The sequence below is a fragment of the Pelophylax lessonae genome (genome assembly GCF_965119305.1).
Source record: "Pelophylax lessonae genome assembly, chromosome: 13".
NCBI lineage: Eukaryota > Metazoa > Chordata > Amphibia > Anura > Ranidae > Pelophylax > Pelophylax lessonae.
Window position 1 is genome coordinate 128,949,009 of NC_138780.1, and position 21,743 is coordinate 128,970,751.

A 21,743-nucleotide genomic window follows, 5' to 3' on the forward strand; every position below is an offset into this window, starting at 1 on the left:
GATAGTTTCAGTGAAGGAAACTTTAAAATTGGCTGATGAACCCACAGCACCGGGTACGCATGTGTCTTTTGGCTAACTCAGGCAAGGTGTTCCCTTGTTTAGAATTGTTTCAAAAGATTGTGGATGAACAATGGTGGCGCATTAAGCACGTCAGTGGTGCCTAAGCATTTTGCACGCTGTTACCCCTTTGTGGAGGCAGTGTCCCCTAGGTGGACTGTACCACCAAAAGTGGATTCCCGGTGTCCAAGTTGAATAAAGCGACTCTGGTACCGGTGGAAGGGTCTGGAACTTTTGCGGACCCCGTGGATAGACGGGTGGACTCCTAGTCCCTCCAATTACACATGGTAGCAGGTTGAATATTAAAGACTACCTTTGTGAATGTTTTGGTAGCGCAGACTGCTACAGAATGGGTGAAGTTACTTAAAAAGTAACTTGGAATCTGAACGGCTCCCCCCGTGGTGTTGGAACTACTGGACCAGTTGGCTCAAGCCCTGGTGTTCATGTGTGATCCCAGGATTCAGCCCTGTTGGTGGCCAGGGCGTCGGCAGTGGGGATTGCTATTAGGCGCATGGTGTGGATAAAAAGCTGGTCGGCAGACCAGGCTTCTAAAAAGGCCTTGACTGATCTTCCCTTCTCAGGTAGAGGCTGTTTGGATCCTCTCTGGACCAGTTGATCAAAGGTAATATGGGGGGTAAAAGCACTCATCTTCCCCAATCCTCTAAGGGCAAAGTGCCACGTCCTAGGCGGGGGCCTTCCTTTAATGCTCATAAACGTCTTTTCTCTGTCGCTCATTGATCGTCTAGGTACCCCATCACCGCAATCCCCCGCAGTGGCAGCAATGCCAATACCAGTGCTAAGACCTTGGTAAACACTCTGGGAGCTGAGGCGAGACCAAAGGGTAACGCCACGAATTGATAATGCTGCGCTGCTACCGCAAAGCGAAAAAACCGCTGGTGTCCAGCGTAAATAGGGATGTGTAGATATGCGTCCTTGATATCTATGGAGGCTAAGAAATCTCCCTGGTGTAGTGACGCCACTACCGTGTGGTCGGATTCCATCTGAAACTTCTGTACCCGCACAAAGCGGTTCACGACCTTGAGATCCAGGATGGGACACACCTTGCCTTCCTTCCTGGGCACGGTGAAGAGGTTTAAATAAAACCCTTGAAAACGTTCCTGAAAAGGAACACGTACAATCACTCCTTGCAACAGAAAATCATGTACTGCCCCTCGTAAGTCCCTTAACCGGACTGGGGATAGTCGAAGATTGGACGGGTAGAACCCCTCCGACCGGCGAGAATTCTATCTTGTACCCAGATCGGATCAGCTTGTGAACCCATTTGTCCTGAACCAAGGAGGTCCAGGTTTCCAGAAAGAAATGAAGACGTCCCCCCACCTCAGAATCTGGTGAGGGCGCCCCTTCATGTAGACAAGGACTTGTCTGCAGGTCCAGATTTGCTGGTCTTTGCTTTCCCCGACCTTGGCTTCTTGAAACCCCCAAAAGACCTGAATGATTAACCTTTTTCTTGCGACCCGGAGGCACGAAAAAATGGATTTTTGTAAAATCTTACCGTAAAATCCTTTTCTCTTAAGCTCATTGACAGACGTAGTCCTCCTTGATTAATATCAACTCGGGTTATACTGCCCTCTACAGGAGTACTAGAGAGGAAAGAAAACGTTCTGGCCACACCCTAGGGGCAGTCCCAGAGGGTATATCCTCTCACTTCCTGCTATAACAAATCAGTTTTTTTCTGTCTAGTTAGGAGTAACGACCTAGATTCCTTGCTAGGATCTTCGGTCCTGGCAGGATTTTTTTAGAAATACTTTTTTAGACAGCTTTTTTTCTCCAGTGTTCCTGTGAGATCTTCAAGCAAGTACGCTGAAACTGGGCGACGTGCTGGATGTTGAGATCCAGTGGTCACTCCAGTTCAGCCCCAGGATCGCGTGCAGGCCCTAGCTCCGCGCTGGGTCGGCCGCGACATAGTCCCACTGGACGGGGACTGACCCTGCGAGTTAAATGTCTCGCCTAGACGCCAATGACCAGCAGAGTCACGGCGTCCGTATTGGTCGACAGCCCCCCCCCACCCCGGTGGAGAGGGGTTCTGTCAGGAGTTGGCGCCCGCCTGGTTCCGGTATGGTGAGTAGAATGTTCCCCCTCTCCCCCTGTCGGGTTTGTTAGTGGACGCGGGCCCCTCTCTGGGATGGTCGGACACTGTTTCTGGGTCTCCCCTCTATCCTAGAACAGGTCACAGATCCCCCAATTTGAGTGTGATTTTGTGAATCGAAACCAGAAGGCTTGGTTGGGAGCTGACTATCTAAAGTCACTATATGACTGTAAGGATGACTGAAGTCAGTGGCAGACTACTAAAAGGCATTACTATTGAGGTATAGAGGTATCCTACCTGTCATAGTGTGTACACAGGCCGATACCTATGCCTGAGTTACTGCAGCCACAGATCGTCATCCCTCCAGAAAGCCGGTCACTTCCACAGGCCGCACAGCCTCCCGCTGGCCGAGGCACTCCCGCGGGCCGCACAGGCCGAATGCACACCTCCCGCAGGCCGCTGCTAGCTTGCAAGCCACCGCTATCCTACACAGGCCGCCGCCATTTTCCTGCAGATCGCACGTGGCCGCCATATTGGCGTAGCCTCGTGTCTCCAGCATGGGGGCGGCCATGTTTGAGGTGACCAAACACCTCATGGAGTAATTGGGAGGCGCCGGAAGGCGTGTAAAGGGGCGGAGCCGCCTCCTTGGCTCGGGAAAGCAAGCCAAAGACTTCCTGTCTGTAACAGACAGTGCTGGAAGCAAGTTGATCAGAAACTTCTGTGCATCAGGTGAGCCTTGGGGTCTCTCTCTCTCTCTCTTTCTGAGGGGTCCAAGCAGGTAGACTGAGGGGCGCTATTGCGCTGGGGGACTAAGAAAAAAAAAAGTTTTTTTCTTGCAATTAATTTTTTTGTGTTTGCTGGCAAGTGTCTTGTTACATGAACCCTGCCACACATGTATCCCCACCTGATCCCCTCGGGGTGGCCGCAGGACCCTCCAGTACCCCACTTGTGATGATGCATTATCAGCAGTTTTGGAGTCTTTGGTATCCCGGGTGGAGGTAGCCTGTCAGGGGCGGGGGTCAAGAAGAAGCGACCCCCGCCTACCCCTATTTCATCTGATACTTCAGATACGGATTCTGAGCTGGTCATTGCAGCCCCTTTTCTGGGGTTGTTGTCTCAGTACGATCTCCTCAGACAATAAGGAGGACGCTTCTGCCTCCGCCATAGCACAAGAAGCGTTGGTGGAAGCACTAGTTGTGTCTGTCCGGGAAACCTTAAATCTTGAGGTTACACCGGCAGAGGTAGCTGAGACTCATATTCCTTTTTTTGGTACTAGCAAGCCTACCAAAATGGTGAAGGGTTTCCCTTGCCCATATGGGGTCGTCCGTAACGAGCCCCTGCTATTTCCAAACGCATTGCTAGGCGCTATCATTTTGAGAATCATATTCTCTAGGGTGGGCGGACGTCTTCACCGGTTTCCGGATCCAGGGCTTTCCAGAATCCCGGATAAAGGGGTTCGCAAGGTCACATGGTCGGGATACAAGATCGAGTTTCGATCACTTCCACCGGTGCGATTCTTCCCTTCCAATATTCGACATCCCCGGGTCGCTTAAAAAGCTTTGCGGGGGACAGCTTGATGCAACAAGCAGTGGTAGTTCCCATTCCTTGGAGGAGTTCTAGTCAAACTTGTTCACAATGCCCAGGAAAAAGGGCTAGGTGCGTCCAATTCTGGTCTTGGAAGAGATGGAGTCCATCCATACAGTGGTGGCCTCCCTGCATCAGGGGGATTTCCTGGCGTCCATAGACATTTAGGATGCCTATCTTCATATCCCCATCTTCGCAGGATATCAGCGTTTTCGTTGCTTTTCCCAAAGATCATCCCTGGTTCCCACCAGGAGACTGAACTATCTGGGCCTAATTTTGGATACATTCATGGCAAGAGTGTTTCTCCATGCGGAGAAACTCCAGAAGATTCAGTCAATGATTCGGATGTTGCTGTCCGTCAACTGGCTGGGATTGATGGTCGTCTCCTTAGAGGCAGTACCGTTTGCCCAGTCTCATACCCGAACTCTCCAAAGAGGAGATTCTTCTCATATGGAATCGGAATCCCGATTCCCTGGACGATCCGATTGAGCGAGCGGACCAGGGAGGCTCTGGTCTGGTGGTTTCGGTCTCCGATGCTCAGCCAGGGGAAGTAATTTCTTCTGATAAAGTCCAGGTTACCGATAAATGTGTTAAAAATGAGAGCGATCAGAATTTGTCTGATTTATTGGACCGAGCAGCTCCAGGACAGCCCGGTTTGGATCCAATCGGACTATGCCACGGTCATGACTTATGTCGATCACCAAGGGGCACCAAGAGTACCCTGGCGGCCATAGAAGTGGCCAACATTCTTATTGGGGGAACAGTTGTTCCAGTTCTCTCCGCGATATTTATCACGGGGGTGGACAGGCAGATTATTTCAGCCGTCAGATTCTGGATCAAGAGGAATAGTCTCTTCATCCAGAGGTATTTCACCAGCTGTCCCTTCATTGGGGCACCCCGGATATGGATCTGTTGGCAGGTTGGCTCAACAGGGCTCGCGCCCGCGATCCTCTAGCGGACGCAGCAGACGCGCTGAGCGCCCCGTAGGGGAAGTATCAGCTACTGTATGTCTTCCCCCCTCTCAAGTTACTGCTGAGTTTTCTCCGCAGGATAGAGGTGGAGGGAACTCCAGTTATCCTGGTAATTCCAGGCTGGCCTCGTCAAGCCAGGTACGCCGACTTGGGCAGACTAGTCGCGGACGCTCCTTGGAGACTTCTTCTCAGGAAGGATCTGCGGTCTCAAGGACCGATCTTCCATCGTGCTTTACAGTCGCTGGCTTTAACGGCCTGGCCATTGAGACCCAGGTACTGAAGGACAGAGGACTGTCAGCTTCAGTTATTCCTACTCTAATTAAAGCAAGGAAAGCGACTTTCAGCAAAGTCTATTATCGCACATGGAAGGCTTATATTGCGTGGTGTGAATCGTTGGAGTTTTCCCCCACGTACCTATTTGGTGACCCGAATCTTGTTTTTTTCTGCAAAAGCGGGTTGTAAAGAAACTATCCTTGAGCACTATCAAAGGGTCAGGTTTCAGCATTAGCAATCTTCTTCCAGAAGCCTCTGGCTACTCATTCCTTGGTACGGAATTTCATCCAGGGGGTGCAGCACTTGGCTCCGCCAGGGCGCGCGCCCTTACCATCCTGGGATCTTAATTTGGTGTTGTCGGTTCTTCAGAAACCTCCCTTTGAAAATATCAGGGAGATTCCCTTGCTTACATTATCCCAGAAGGTGGCCTTCTTGGTGGCCATTACTTCTGCACGCAGGGTGTCAGAACTGGCTGCATTATCATGCCATTCCCCATATCTAGTGGTTCATAGGGATAAGGTAGTTCTTCATCCGAAGCCATCCTTTCTTCCTAAGGTGTGTTCAGATTTTCATCTGAATGAAGATATTGTGCTACCTTCCTTGTGTCCTAAGCCCAATCATTATCGGGAATATGCGTTGCATTCCTTGGATGTGGTTCGGGCAATCAGGGTATACCTGAAGACTACGGAATCGTTCCGTAAGACGGATTCACTTTTTGTGATCACGGATGGCCCTAGAAAGGGATTGCCTGCATCTGCCGCGACTATCTCCAAATGGATCAGACAGACGGTGGTACAGGCTTATTCTATTAAGGGTCGGAATTCTCCGTTCCCTGTTAAGGCGCACTCCGCTCGAGCGCTCAGTACTTCCTGGGCCTACTGCCATCAGGCGTCAGTGGTCCAGGTGTGCAAGGCGGCTACCTGGTCATCGGTGCATACCTTTATAAAATTTTATAAGTTGATGTGATGGCATCGGCGGATGCCTCATTTGGCCGCAAGGTTTTGCAGACCGCAATTTGAGGAGACCGGTGGTCTACCTCGAGGGTTTTTTTCCGTTGGAATTTCAGTTGTCTCATCTTTTGATTGATGAGCCTTTAAAACTTCTAGTTGGCACCGGTTGGGCCTTCTAGATTTGATTTTGATTTCCATTTTCCCACCCCTCATTTTGTGGCACTGCTTTGGGACGTCCCGAGTTGATATTAATCAAGGAGGACTACGTCTGTCAATGAGCGACAGAGAAAAATGGATTTTTGTAAAATCTTACCGTAAAATCCTTTTCTCTTAAGCTCATTGACAGACGTAGTACCCGCCCCTCTGTTTTTGAGTTGGGTTGGGTTAAATTCTCTAAACACTGCTTTGTGATATATCTGATTTGCTATAGCAGGAAGTGAGAGGATATACCCTCTGGGACTGCCCCTAGGGTGTGGCCAGAACGTTTTCTTTCCTGTCTAGTCCTACTCCTGTAGAGGGCAGTATAACCCGAGTTGATATTAATCAAGGAGGACTACGTCTGTCAATGAGCTTAAGAGAAAAGGATTTTACGGTAAGATTTTACAAAAATCCATTTTTTCGTGCCTCCGGGTCGCAAGAAAAAGGTTAATCATTCAGGTCTTTTGGGGGTTTCAAGAAGCCAAGGTCGGGGAAAGCAAAGACCAGCAAATCTGGACCTGCAGACAAGTCCTTGTCTACATGAAGGGGCGCCCTCACCAGATTCTGAGGTGGGGGGACGTCTTCATTTCTTTCTGGAAACCTGGACCTCCTTGGTTCAGGACAAATGGGTTCACAAGCTGATCCGATCTGGGTACAAGATAGAATTCTCGCCGGTCGGAGGGGTTCTACCCGTCCAATCTTCGACTATCCCCAGTCCGGTTAAGGGACTTACGAGGGGCAGTACATGATTTTCTGTTGCAAGGAGTGATTGTACGTGTTCCTTTTCAGGAACGTTTTCAAGGGTTTTATTTAAACCTCTTCACCGTGCCCAGGAAGGAAGGCAAGGTGTGTCCCATCCTGGATCTCAAGGTCGTGAACCGCTTTGTGCGGGTACAGAAGTTTCAGATGGAATCCGACCACACGGTAGTGGCGTCACTACACCAGGGAGATTTCTTAGCCTCCATAGATATCAAGGACGCATATCTACACATCCCTATTTACGCTGGACACCAGCGGTTTTTTCGCTTTGCGGTAGCAGCGCAGCATTATCAATTCGTGGCGTTACCCTTTGGTCTCGCCTCAGCTCCCAGAGTGTTTACCAAGGTCTTAGCACTGGTATTGGCATTGCTGCCACTGCGGGGGATTGCGGTGATGGGGTACCTAGACGATCTCCTGTTGAGAGCAGACTCTGCTTAAGTCTTGTTGGGGGATCTGACTGTCACTGTTGAGACTGGATTATCTGGGTTTGATTCTGGATTCAGCCTTGGCCAAGTTGTTTCTTCTACGGACAAGCTGCAAAAGTTGCTGGAGGCGATTGGTACAAGGGAATTTCCCTAGTAGGAGGCAGTATATGTATAGTGGGTTTATAGTCAGTAGAGCTTTTTTTCTGATTTATGACAACACGCCATTTCCTATTCCAATGTAAATACACTTTAAGCTTGGTTTTTGTTTTGATTTGTTTTGAATGGATTCATCCAATTACGAGCAATAAGGTACTGTCTCCAATTGAAATTTAGTTTTTTTAACTCACCACTAGATGGCTTCAAGTAGACACTCCGATTCTCACTGAATTGAATGGGGAGTTACCACTATAAAATAAATGAGAAGATGGAGCACCATTACGTTTCTGACGAAGCATACGTTGCGTATGCGAAACGCGTTGACAACCCGCAAAGAGGTCCCTGCGGCTCAACAAAGGCATTGTTAAAAGAAAGCCATTAGTCCGTTTGCAGTTTGCGAGAAGCCATGTGGGGGACACAGCAAACATGTGGAAGAAGGTGCTCTGATCCAGTGATCCCAAAATTGAACTTTTTGGCCTAAAAGAAAAAACTATGTGTGGTGGAAAATTAACACTGCACATCATCCTGAACACACTATCCCCACCATGAAAAAAAAAAAGGGGGGGGGGTGACAGCATCATGTTGTATGGCTACTTTTCTTCAGCAGGGACAGAGAAGCTGGTCAGAGTTGATGCGAAGGTGGATGAAGCCAAATACAGGGCAATCTTAGAAGAAAACCTGTTAGTCTGCAAAAGACTTGAGACTGAGGCAATGGTTTACATAACAGCAGGGCAACGACCCTAAACATACAGCCAGAGCTACAAAGGAATGGTTTAGATTAAAGCACATTCATTTGTTAGAATGGGCCAGTCAAAGTCCAGGCCTGAATCCCAATTGAGAATCTGTGGCAAGACTTGAAAATTGCTGTTCACAAATGCTCTCCATCCAATCTGACAGAGCTTGAGCTATTTTGCAAGAAGAATGGGCAAAAATGTCGCTCTAGATGTGCAAAGCTGGTAGAAGCATACCCAAAAAGACTGTAATTGAAGCAAAAGGTGGTTCTACAAAATATTGACTAACCTATTGAGGGGGGGTTGAATATAAATGCACGCCACACATTTTAGATATTTGTCAAAAAATTTGAAAACCATTTATCATTTTCCTTTCACTTAACAATTATGTGCCACTTTGTGTTGGTCTATCACATAAAATCCCAATAAAATACATTTGTTTTTGGTTGTAACATGACAAAATGTGGAAAATTTCAAGGGGTTTGAATACTTTTCAAGGCACTGTATATGTATGTATATATACACTGCTCAAAAAAATTTAAGAAACACTTTGAAAACATATCAGATTTTAATGGGGAAAAATATCATGCTGGATATCTATACTGATAAAGAATGGGTAATGTAACGAGGATGCCGCATTGTTTGATGGAAATTAAAATCATAAACCTACAGAGGGATGAATTCAAAGACACCACAAAAGTCAGAATTAAAAAATGATGCAGCAGGCTAGTCCATTTTGCTGAAATTTCATTGCCATTGCAGCCAACTCAAAATGGTGCTCAATAGATTGTATGGCCCCCACGTGCTTGTATACATGCCTCACAACGTCGGGGCATGCTCCTAATGATATGATGGATGGTGTCCTGGGGTATTTCCTTCCAGATCTGGACCAGGGCATCAATGAGCTCCTGAGCAGACTGATGTGTCACCTGGTGGCGTTAGATGGACTGAAACATAATGTCCCAGATGTGCTCTATTGGATTTAGGTCAGGCGAGCGTGGGGGCCATTCAATGGTATCAATTCCTTAATCCTCCAGGAACTGGCTGCATACACATAAGGCTGGGCATTGTCATGCACCAGGAGGAACCCAGGACCCACTTCACCAGCATAGGATCCGACAAAGTGTCCAAGGATTTCATCCTGATAACTTATGACAGTCAGTGTGCCATTCCCCAACCTGTGGAGGTCTATGTGTCCCTCCATTGATATGCCTCCCCAGACCATCACTGACCCACCACCAAAACTGGTCATGCTCAACGATGTTGCAGGCAGCATAACATTCTCCATGGCTTCTCCAGACCCTTTCAGCTCTGTCACATGTGCTCTGGGTGGACATGTTCTCATCTGTAAAAAGCACAGGGCACCAGTGGCAGACCTGCCAATTCTGGCATTCAATGGCAAATGCCAATCAAGCTCCACGGTGCCGGGCAGTGAGCACAAGGTCCAATAGGGGACATCGGGCCCTCAGGTCATCCTTATGAAATCTATTTCTGATTGTTTGGTCAGAGACTTTCACACTAGTGGCCTGTTGGAGGTAAAACCATTTCTGTTTTGGAGGTCACCTCATTGTTTCCCATCTGGTGCACCTGTTGTTAATTTTATTACCACCAAATCAGCTAAAACTGATTAACCCAGCCCATCTGCTACTTAACTGACAATATCAAAATCCCAGGAGTTGAATTGATTTCATGCTATTTCATGCTATACTCTGATTAAAAAGTGTTCCTTTAATTTGTTTGAGGTGGGTATGTATGTGTGTGTGTGTATATATATATATATATATATATATATATATATATATATATATAATTTTTTTTTTTTATTAAACATAGATATATGGGAACAAACACCGCTAAGAGGTCAGGCTCCAAACAACCCTGATATTAATAAGGTTAAATAAAATGCATTCTATTTCTGTAGTGGAGTGAAGTACTTGAGCTATGGTTGACTACCGCTAATCAGGAGCAGGATCTCCCGCTTGTGTATCTCCTCACTCCTGGCCGGATCGGTATTCTGACTCAGAATCTGACCTATTTAAAAGATGGCGCTGGTCCCACACTGTCTCTCCTTGTATGTTTTAACACCTATAATGTAAGGTCAAAATAAAATGTGAGCTTCCTATGTTGTCTATTGCCTACTTGAGAGGTTAGAGCCTTAATCCTACTTACTGAGGTGCTGTACCATCTGCATGCTGGAGGAAGGCGATAAATAATTAGTTCTGACTGACAGCGAACAGAGGAAAGGGGATTGTAAAGACAGCCCCTACGCCCTAAAGCATTTTTTATCAGTACAAGCGGGAGCAGAGGCGGCACAGGGCTCCATGACAAGGAGGGCTGACGGTACCTTCCTTACAGGAACAGCTATAAATTGTGCTTCTGCCTGGGGTAGGGCTACAGTCAGCACTGACAAATAAAATTTATATTTAGCACCAAACCAACACTTTTTTTTTTTTTTAATTTCTGGTGAGCTCAGTCAGCAAGGCTCAGGAGTGAGCCCACTTGAGAGCCATCATAGCTGCTTTCTATGGGTGCACTCACCGGAGAGGGGGTCCCTAGAAAAGCAGGCTTGGGGCCACTCTGTGGAATTCCTTTGCACCGAGCAGGTAAGTATAAACCTGTTATATAAAAAAAGCATTTACATTCACTTTAAAGTGGTTGTAAACCCTTACATATACCCAGTGAAGTGACTGGCCTCAGGTGATACACAGTGAAGAAACAAATCATCCTACATATGTTGTACCTGTTTATAAGTGGCCATCTGTCCCCTTCATCCACTCAAAGTGCAGAATTTACACAGGTTCTCTCAGTTCTAAAAAGCAGGGGGTGAAGAGCTGAAGATGCACAGTGAGGAGAGCACTGAAAGCTGAATAGAGGAAAGTGATACACCCGTGTTCACACAGCACACAGAAACAGAGCTGAGGCTGTCAGTCACAGGCTGTGCCCTCCCCTCAACTTTTTTTTCATTGTGTCCAGAAAATTTTTCAGAAGTGAAAGTGGCAGAGGAGCAAGGCAGCAGACAGAAATTACACTTAGTGCTTTGAATTAACACAAGTATACATTATAGAGGGATACGCTTGCTCGTATTTGATGTCAGAGGTTTACAACCACTTTAAGTGTTATGCTGCACTGAGTCTCTAGTAAACTCTGCTGTGCACATGTAAAAGTAATTAAAAACATATTGTTATTCATGTGTTATGATAAAACTAAGATTTTAGGCATGTTTAAAAATGTTATGTATATCTCAAATTGAATGTTTTCTTGAATTTGACTTAAAAACATACTTTATAAAAATAAGTTGTAGGGCATTGGGTTTTATATTTGGCCTCTTATTTAGCTTAATATGCTTTATTTGAAACTGACACTTTACTGTAAAGCTGAACTCCATGAAAAACAAATATTTTTGCATATTTACTATGTACCAATAAATAAACTTTATTGCTGTACTTTCATTGTGTAGATGGCTGCTGTGTTAAATAAAACTCATTGGTTTCATTCATAGTCAGTACAAGTGCTGAATTTCTGGCGCTAAGACTTAAAGCTCTGCCTTCCTAAAGTGTATACAATGAAGGATATTGAGTTACCTGCACTCCATCTCCACCTTTCACAAAATGTCTTGTATTCTTTTCACAGAATACAAGGCATTATATGAATGAACGAGGGGATATCATGACTATACGCACACTGTATGAGAGCCAAAATAGGAAGACTCAGTCTTGAAATTCAGCAATTGTTTTACTGTCGGAATAAAGGGAAATGAGGAGTTTTATCTGGCTCAGCAGCCATCTATACATTTAAAATACAGCATTCGAGTTAATTTATTGTTGCATAGGAAATGTGCAAAAATATTTTTTCTCATGGTTTGGCTTTAGGTTTTAGAAATCAGAGACCATCTGAATTTAATCAAGTTGCTGGCTTGTCAACTGCCTGCCTTAACACTCTTCTGAGAGTGCCTTACAAGGTCCTCACAGGTCCAATAAAAACCCCTATACCTGTTTGTATATCCTTTTAATTAATTTGTCTACAGTTGGTCATTTGACAGGCCAGAAATGATTGGTTCCCTTTATGGTCAATGTTTAGGTATAGAAGAGAAGATAGCGGTTATAAGTGATCTAAGTTGCTCATTAAGGAGCTTCCTGAAACATTTGACGAGCCTGCAGCATTGCTCCCTGCAGTCTCAAATGATCTTAGCTGTTTCAAAATATGAAACATTTAGAAAATTTCTGAAGTAAATGGGATTTTTCTGTTGAGTGTTTGTAGTGAGATTTGTATATGAACTGAACCAGAGTGCTGTCATCCAGCATTTCTAAGTTAAGGATCTGACCTATAACATGGCCTAGTGTGTGAGGAGCAGTTCTCTGGTGATACCAGAGCTCATGCAGGGAGCAGTGCATCTCTTCTGAAATACAGTTAAGTGAAAATATTAATGTGACATGCTGTACATTTTTGTTGGCTGAAAAATTTACATACAGTATGTTTAGGCGGGAACAGATTATTTATTTTCATATATGTATTCAAGTGCAGCACTATATCAAATAATTGTGCACATTGGTACAAGAAATGTATCAAGTGGTAAGCACAATATATCATGTGTTTACTTAATTACAAGATATTCTGAACAACCTTTCAAGCTTGTTAAGTGATCTGACATTTCTATACTTCTATTGTCTATAATAATAATTGTCCACATAACGGTTTTACCCTCAGTGGCCACTTTATTAGGTACATCTACTCAATATTTTAAGTAACCAAACAACAAATAATGTGTTTGCAGCTCATTAAATAAAGCATTCAGACCTAAGCAAGTGGCTTAGTTGACGTTTAACTTAATATTAAAGAGGGAAAGATGAATGATCTAACAAACTAACCGTGGGATGATAGTTCATGCCAGACATTGTGGTTGCAGAGTTGGAGAAAATGCTGACTTCCTGGGATTGTTACTTTAAAGTTCACAAAGAATGGTGCATAAAAAGTTTTGGGACAGTTCGGTGTTCAAAACCTTTTGAGAACAGTCCTAGAACGAAGAGACATACTTGTTGAATGCACATATGCCAAGCCTTGAAGAAGATGAGCCAGAGCAGAAGACCATGGAGGATTCAACTCCTGCTAGCTAAGAACAGGAAAATTAGGTTATAGTGAGCATGTGATCACCAAAACTGAAGAGAGAATTTTCAGCACGTTGGCTCACCTGGCAGTTCTTGATTTATTTATTTTTTTTGTAATGAAATGCAATTGCTAGAATCAGAAATTGATATTCACAGCAATTAATCCATTAGGGTGGCACGGAACAAGAGGATTTCATTATAAATGTGCAACTTGCAAATCTGCCACAATTGCATAATTCTGCAGAGTCCTCATATGCCGCAATAGTTTTCATCGGGCAAAATATTATTCCACGAGGAATTCAAGGCTGTTCTGAAGTCAAAAGAAAATCTTAACTGATGATGGGTACGCCTAATAAAGTGGCCAGTGAGTGTATAAAGTGTTCCTTAAAAAGTGTTCAATGATTTAAAAGAACGCAAAATTCTCTCCAATAGATGTAACCTAATTAGTCCCAGTGTTTCATATAAACATAAGGGATTAAAACCTGATTGATCATATTCTCCCAGTGTTCACTTGACTGTGTTCAGTGAAGGTGCGCTAGCATTAACTCATTTTTGTGGCAAGCTATGACTCACACCCTGGATATGGTGTAAATTATCTACAAAGTGGATGGAAATAAACAGCAATTAAGATTAGCTCTCTCTCATTCTCCCCCAGCACCATGAGCTCACGGCACTCAGCAAGTCCCGTTGTTTTCACTAGTGCCAGAAGTTCACCCAAGGAAGATTGTCATTCTGCCACTTCCCCACAGCTTGCACCTTCTTTCTCCTCTTCCTCTTCCTCCCCTTCTGGTCCTAGGACTTTCTACCCTCGCCAGGGGGCTACCAGCAAGTACCTGATTGGATGGAAAAAACCTGAAGGGACTATAAACTCTGTGGGCTTTATGGATTCAAGAAAGTAAGAGCCCTTTCTGTTCTGTTGTCAAATCGTATAAGCAATGTCATGTTGGCTTGGCAAATTCGTTTTGTATGGTACACAAGATTGAAAAGAGCCAATACACATTTTTGTGCTATTACACGTTGCGTAACTTTTTGGAATGTGTTGCATGTTTTAAAGTTGCAGCTTTGTTTCCTAACGAATTCCCTCTATTTGTCTCTCTGTTTGTCACAAAGAGAAATTTGAGTCCAGGTTTCTTCCTTTTAACAGGTATTGAAGCATGAGTTTTTGGTGGTCATGATAAAACTAGACTTTTCTCCTTTCTCTGCTTTCCTTCATTGTTTTATTAGTATGCATTGATAAACAAAACTTCAGTGTATAATTCTTCTTCCATTTAGAAGTTCCGCCTCCTAATCCTTTGTTTCTGTTTCTTTCAATAAAAGACGACTGCAGATTGAGTGTGTTGAGATGCCACCTACCAGGCTGCGTGCATCAATCAGAGACTTGCAGGCATCCCCGAAGAGGGTGCCTACAGTTCAAGAGGAGCTTAAGAAGCTCATTGATTTTGAGAATCCACCTACAGGATCAGAAAAGTCATTAAAGGTAAACACAAAATTTAAACCATCATATACAGAATATATAAACCATCATTTATCTACTCAATAATATTTTACCGGTTGAAATGTTCTATAATACAGAAAGGGATCCAATCTACTAAAAACAGTTTCACCCAAACTGATAACTAAATGTCAATAGGAGACATTTAATTAGAAGCTTTGTGACATTTTTTCATTTGCATTCTTAAAAATGTATGTTTTGTTTCATGCAAAGTTCTTAGGAAGAGGTTGAGCATACAAGAACACATTATTAAATACTCAATCTTTACATCTATAATTGTATCTTAAATACAGACTGTTTTTAAAATTACAGTTAAAAAATTTTTCTTAGATGTACAGTACTGGACACTGGATCTTTAGTCTTTAATCATGGTCTATGGACATGGACACCGGCAAATAAAGGTAACTCCAGGGACATCTCATTTATAACCCTTCCCACTCTGACAGCCACAGTTTTGTATCAAGCAACAGGGAAATCATAAAGAAAAGAAGGGGAGGGACCTGTACTGTACACCACGAAATGGAGTAAACTGGTCGGTAAAAATCCTATTTACTTAGTGGTATAGGATAAGACACAGGATCTTTAGTCATTAACCATGGGACATCCAATTCATAGAATTTGAATTATCGAGCATGTTGGAAATGTTTTGAAAAACAAACTATTTTCTAATCAATAATGGGAGAATCGTGCGAGAAATCGAATCGAAAAAGAAATGCGCATGATTGCAAGAAAAGATAATTCCCGTAAAGAAAAGAAGATTCCCAGCCACCAAAATTCTTTTCTGTAGCAATATAAGGTGAAGTTGAAGGCTTGGTTGGTCAAATTTCGAAATCAACGGTGGCACCATTGAATACAAAACTCACAAAATTTCTGATTTTACAAAGAATATTCTTTCAAAATTCGACCCAGGTATGGCCAGCCTTAGACCTGAATTATCAGCAGTGGGTTTCCTAAAATAAAGCAGTAGCTGCCTTTCGGGACTGCAATTATACTGTCACATATAGAGATAAGCCCAGGACATGTCATCACCGCCTTGGACTTAACTCGGCGTGCCTTCACTTTTTACAACAGAGCTGAATTCCTGGAATTCAGCTTTTAACAATTGTGTGAACAGAAGAACAGATGGCTTCTGTTACAAATGGCAGAGACATTCCATTTATAACTCTCTAGCTAGCCTCAGTTTTTTGCTAGTGTACTTTAGTGATGGACCTCTTCTCTCTTCTGAGGGAAGCTTACCTCTTTTCTGGGAATTATTTTTTCTCTAAAAGGTTTTCAAGATTTCAACAAGATTCCTGGCTTGCCCATAACCTGCTACAGTTTGGCTGAGCCTTGGGTAATCGTACCTGTAACCCGCCTGGAAAAAATTAGAGGTTGACCAGTACGGTTGCTTCTGGTGCTGGACCCTGCTTGGGTGCTCACCATGGTACATAGTGCACCCTATTAAGTTAGACACAGAGTGCTATACACGTCTAGCCTGTGGGGGAATCCTGTTTCTGAAGACCCCTTCATGGCCATTATGAAGGGGAAGCCAGGATAGGGTCTTATCCCCTACATTCTGTCCAGAGTGCGAAGACATCTGCCACTGTAAGTGTCGAGCTTGTGTCCTTGAATTCTGGCTCGGATTGCTGGTGCTCCCATGCTTAGGCTCCACAGGAGTGCAGGCTGTGACACTTTAAATGCTGTGTTGTAGCCATGGATAGAAGAACAACCAGCCATTTCAACTTGGCATAATTTTGCCAGAATTCTGGAGCAAGCCTGCCAGTTCTGGCGCTAACGCCTCTGTACAGCCTTATTTTCAGTTGGTACACTGTATGCATGCAAGCTATTTTCTTCCTTTTGGGCTAGCTTCTCTTAGGTGGCACCGGCTGCTCCCAGCTCCCCCACTGTACAGCACAATGATCTCAAGACACCTACCTGGGTTCAGCAGCCTATAGTTCTTGGCACAAAAGGCTTCACAATTTCCTCTCTACAGCTGCAGAGGGCAGAAGTACACCTTCTGGATCAATTTGTATACCACATATGGCAGATCATAAGTGCAGGGGAACAGGGTCAGATGGTCTTGCTAGCTCAGGTGTAGCATGGGGTTCCTAAAGGAGTGGGAGAATAATGATGATAAGTTCAGACAGTTTTGCCCAGTCTGATTCCCTTTCTTCCTCTGGGAACTCTACAAATACTGTGGCTGCTGACATTTAATATATAGACACTTACCTGTGCAGGGAGCCTGCGATATCTGCACCCCAGCCAATTTTCGGATCGGCTGCCGGGTGCTGCGGCTGTTTCGGTCTAAGGGAAACTGGCAGTGAATTTGCACTTTCTTATTGGTCCGGCGGTGGGGGAAGGAGGAGGGGGCTGAACTTCCGAGGAACGGTGCTGCGGCGCTGTCTCCCGGAAGTGGGGAAGGGTACCTGTAAGGTGCCAAATGTGGCATTGGAGGAGGGAAGGAAGCAGATGTGCAGAAGGTCCACATTTGGGTGGAACTCCGCTTTAAGTACATTAGGTAGATCATAGGATTAAAATACTCTCTTCCTCAGAACAGTATGGCTTGTGTTTTCGCAGGTAGACCACCTACCCTTGAGGCTAGAAAAGTTATCACCCTTCTAAGGCCTCCAGCTGCAAATTTGGAAAAACTTTAATGGAGGACATAGACCTCAAAGCTAGCCAAGTCTTGCCCTCTTCTCAGTAATGAGGCTCCCAGCTCATTTTTAGGGACATCGGTCAGCCTTCTGGTCCCAGGAATTTTTTTAGGTTTGGATGCAGAGTGTAATTTCCAGGGGCTACAAACTGGAATTTTGGGCTTTTCCTCCTGCATACTTTATGATATCAAATTTGTGCCTCTCCAACCACAGATGAGTAGATTTTCCTACCTCTCGAGGGGGTCATTGCCTCAGTCCAAAATGAGGAACGCTTTCAGTCTTTCCACTCAAGCCTGTTCACATTTGCCAATTAAAGTGGAATAGTTCAGACCATTCTGGATCTGAAAACTCTCAACTTGTTCCTGTGGGTTTAAAAGTTTTGCAGGGAATTGGCTAGGTCGGTTTTTAGCCTTCCTCTTTCCAGGGGATTTTCTGGTTTCAGTAGTCATCTGGGGTTGTAATTTTTCCAAATCATTATTGCTATCTCCATTTTGTAGTGGGCTCTCTGCATTATCTTTTTATCCCCCTTCCTTTTAGCCTGTTCACATTCCCCCTGGTTTTTCGCCAAGGTGCTTGATCCAGTCCCTGTTCTCTGCTACGTCCTCATTGATTACAAGTTCTGGGTTACCTGGACAAATTGCTAAAATAATTATTCATCCCTATCCCTGGCAGCCAATTCCAGTGGACAGTGCCGTCTCTGCAGATATTTGGTTGGATGCTCAACCTTCAGAAACCTTGAACCCAGCTCATCAACTAGAATTTTCCTGCTTCTGGACAAACGTCTGTGCCTCTGTTCCTTTGGCTGGGCCCTTGAGTTTCAGGGTGGGCCCTGGGTTCGTGCTTGCATGACTTTCTTGGCCTGTTGGTAGCCTCCTTTGAAACCGTGCCATATGCCCAGTTTTACCCCAGGCCATTGCAATTCAACATTCTGGCAGCGTTGGACAAAGTGATACAGCACTTGAACCTTTCCATGTATCTGACCTGCAAGGCCACAACCCTGTGCTGAAATCAGCACAGGGTTATGGCCTTGCAGGTCAGATACATGTGCTGAAATCAGGGAAACCCTTTCCCCCCCAATATGTGGAAAGTTCTCACAATGGATGCCATCCTTTTAGTCTGAGCAAAGTAGCCCTGCATGCCCTCCCTATACTGAGAACTTGGTCATTGGAGGAAGCCTGTCTTCCCATCAACATCTTGAAAACCATGGAGGTTCTGGTGTTCATTCAGTGCTGGAACCCTCAGTTTCAAGGTCACCTGAGAAGTATCTAGTCAGCAGTGGCGGCCCGCCCATAGGGGGCGCAGGGGCGCCCCCCCAAAACGAGCAGAAGAAAAAGAAGATTAAAAAAAATAGTCTATTTTTTGCCCACTAGGGGCGCCGGACTTAGTGCTGGGCCGATTGGCGCTCTTCTGGGGGTTATCGGGGCGCAGAGCAATGCGCCCCGACACTCCCCACTTCTCACTTCTAGTCCTGTGATTGGTCCAGACTCCAGCCTGGACCAATCATTCAGGACTTCCATCTGATGTCGTCGTGGGGGCAGTGCTCACTCACCTTCCCTGTTCCGCCCGCCGTCAGAGCGAGGAGAAGCAGCGTGGTCGGCGGTCGCAAGATGTCTGGAGTCGGCCAGGAGCAGGTAAGTGAAGCCGCACCTCTACTCTGCAGGCTGTCTTCCCGCACCTCTTGCCTACAGTTTACAGATAGCCCCAGTCCTCTCCTCGCCCGCAGCACAGATGGCTCACATCAGTAGTGTTCCTGGCTGGAGTGAAGTGCTGCTGGGCTGAGGGGTTCCTTTCTGTGCACAGAGCCCGCAGACGCAGTGCAGGAGTTTTCTCTTTTCCTCGGCACGGCACGCTGAAACTGCTTTTGCTTTTTACAGGAGAGTGGAGGGAGGAGGGGGAGGGGAAGGAGAGCTCTAGTCTCATCAGACACGGAAAGAGTATTAACATGTGCACAGCTGGAGGTAGAAGCTCAATGCAGAGCAGATAGCTGGCAGCACAGGTTGCAGTGACAGAATAAAGGACTTGATGATTAATTACATGCAGTAGGTTAAAGATGATGATTTTGTTTATAGTGCAATGACAAAATGTAAAGATCAGTGCCTAGTCCCCCTTGTATGATCCCCCCCCTCCTGTACACACTCAGCTCAGTAGTCTATCAGTCAGTCCTACAGATTCCCCCAGCACGCTGACACTGAGTCCCGATTCACACTTGTGCGATGCGGGAAGGCTGCGAATTCGCAGCCTGTTCCCGCATCGCAAATGCACATCTGGCAGTTCACACTGCCATATGCGATACGCTGGGGGTGTCAATTAAATGTTAACGACACCCCCAGTTTGATCGCATATCGCAGTGCGATCTGACAGTTCGCACAGGATCGGATCGCACAAGTGTGAACCACTGTGCGATCCGATCCTGATACAAAGTGTATGGCTGAATTCGCATCCGCACATCCAATCGCATGTAATGAAGGAGCAGTGCGTTCCGAATTACATGCGATCGCCGCACTCGCAAAAGTGTGAATCAGCCCTGACCCCACTGGGGAGATTTCTCATCACTTCTGTCTCTGTGATTCTTCTGCACATTGGGGCAGCTGTCACAGCAACAGGAAGAGACAGAGAGCAATACAAAAAAACTGCAAGAACTTCCACCTCCCAACTGTACTAAAATGTGCTTGTGTTCTTGTCTGTGTCCCCATTGTAGAGATGTTCCCTCACTTCCTGTCTCTTTGATTCGACTACAGGAGTAAGGGGTGCAGCTGTCACTACATTAGGGGCACACACGCTGATCTCTGCATTGGGGGCACCATGTACGCTGGTCACTGCGTTGAAAGGGGGTCTGTACTGTGGGATTAGTGCTAGGGGGTCTGTACTGTGGGGTTTGTGCTAGGGGGGTCTGTACTGTGGGGTTTGTGCTAGGGGGGTCTGTACTGTGGGGTTTGTGCGAGGGGGGTCTGTACTGTGGGGTTTGTGCTAGGGGGCCTGTACTGTGGGATTAGTGCTAGGGGGTCTGTACTGTGGGATTAGTGCTAGGGGGTCTGTACTGTGGGATTAGTGCTAGGGGGTCTGTACTGTGGGGTTTGTGCTACAGGGTCTGTACTGTGAGGTTTGTGCTAGGGGGTCTGTACTGTGGGGTTTGTGCTAGGGGGCCTGTACTGTGGGGTTTGTGCCACTCTCAGTCAGTGTATCCCATAATAGGGTGTCTCTCACAGTATATCCCATAATAGGGCCCCTGCTCCCTATTATGGGATATACTAGTACTCATGGACCCCTTAATATGTAATATATTGGGAAAATTTGTTCACGCAAGCAAAATACAGGGGACAAAATGGGTGGAGTCTATAAGGGGTGGGGCTTCTGAGAAATGGGAGGGGTCAAAATGGAAGGGCAGGGTCTTGCGCCCCCCCATCTTAAAACTTCACCAGCCGCCACTGCTAGTCAGACAATGGACAGCCTTGGCCTAAATCAGGGGTGGGGAACCTTTTTTCTGCCAAGGGCCATTTGGATATTTAGAACATCATTCGGGGGCCGTACAAAATTATCAACTTGAAAATTAGCCTGTTATATTTGGTCAAATATTTAATTAACTCACCCTTTTGTGATGGATGGAACTGCTTCTCTTTGGTGATGTGTGTCATGTTAGATGGTATTGATGATGTTGCTACTTGCAACTGATTTTCCAGATTTGTGTCGGTCAGTCTGCTGGCTGGTGCTGCTGGCGGGCACTGCTGGCCGGTACTGCTGTGGGTTGTACTCACTGCTGTCTGGTACTGCTGTGGCTACTGCTGGCTGGTACTGCTGGCGGGAGATGCTGGCTCGAGATACATAGTGACATCAATGGAGCGAGGGTGTGAGGAGTGGCGCCTCACAGGCGGGGTGCATTTGATATCGCTCCGCCTGGACTGACCGAGAAAGGAAGCATCAGCTCTGCAGCATGCTTCCTCTAGCGCGGCGCCACTCCTCAGACTCAGACTGTCGGGATGGAGCAAGAACTATACAGGAAGCATCGGCTCCATTCTGACTGCCGGGATATTGCACGGCACTTGCGGGTGTGAGGGAGACTCATGCACCTCACGGGAGACTTGGGATGTCTGGTGAAGGCGTAACACGTGACACTGCGTGCCTCCATAGTCCACCTCCACATAATCAAATAGTGCTGCTGCCCAGCTGCCTGCAGTGCCATGGGGGGCCAATCCAAATGATTTAGCCGGCTGCACGTTCCCCACTCCTGGCCTAAATGAACCATCAAGGTGGCACCAGAAGTCACGCTGCTCAAAGGAAGATGGACTTGATCCTCTCTTGGGCAGAACTGCATGTTCAAGCCCTGTCCACTGTCTTCATCCCAGGTGAGTATGGCAGGTGAATTTTTCA

The 21,743-nt window shown here is 45.9% G+C and overlaps 1 protein-coding gene across 5 annotated transcripts in view; it reads left to right on the top strand.

Annotated features, from left to right (window-relative positions):
- SIPA1L1 (signal induced proliferation associated 1 like 1) overlaps positions 1 to 21,743 on the top strand; it is a 469,532-nt gene that overhangs the window by 381,614 nt on the left and 66,175 nt on the right. For 4 of the 5 annotated variants that reach the window (XM_082275708.1, XM_082275709.1, XM_082275711.1 and 1 more), the window contains 2 exons: positions 13,909 to 14,148; positions 14,571 to 14,730. In XM_082275708.1, coding sequence (XP_082131834.1) covers positions 13,909 to 14,148; positions 14,571 to 14,730 — 400 coding nt within the window. The remainder of the gene's footprint in view (positions 1 to 13,908; positions 14,149 to 14,570; positions 14,731 to 21,743) is intronic. The other variant, XM_082275712.1, reaches the window with a different exon arrangement.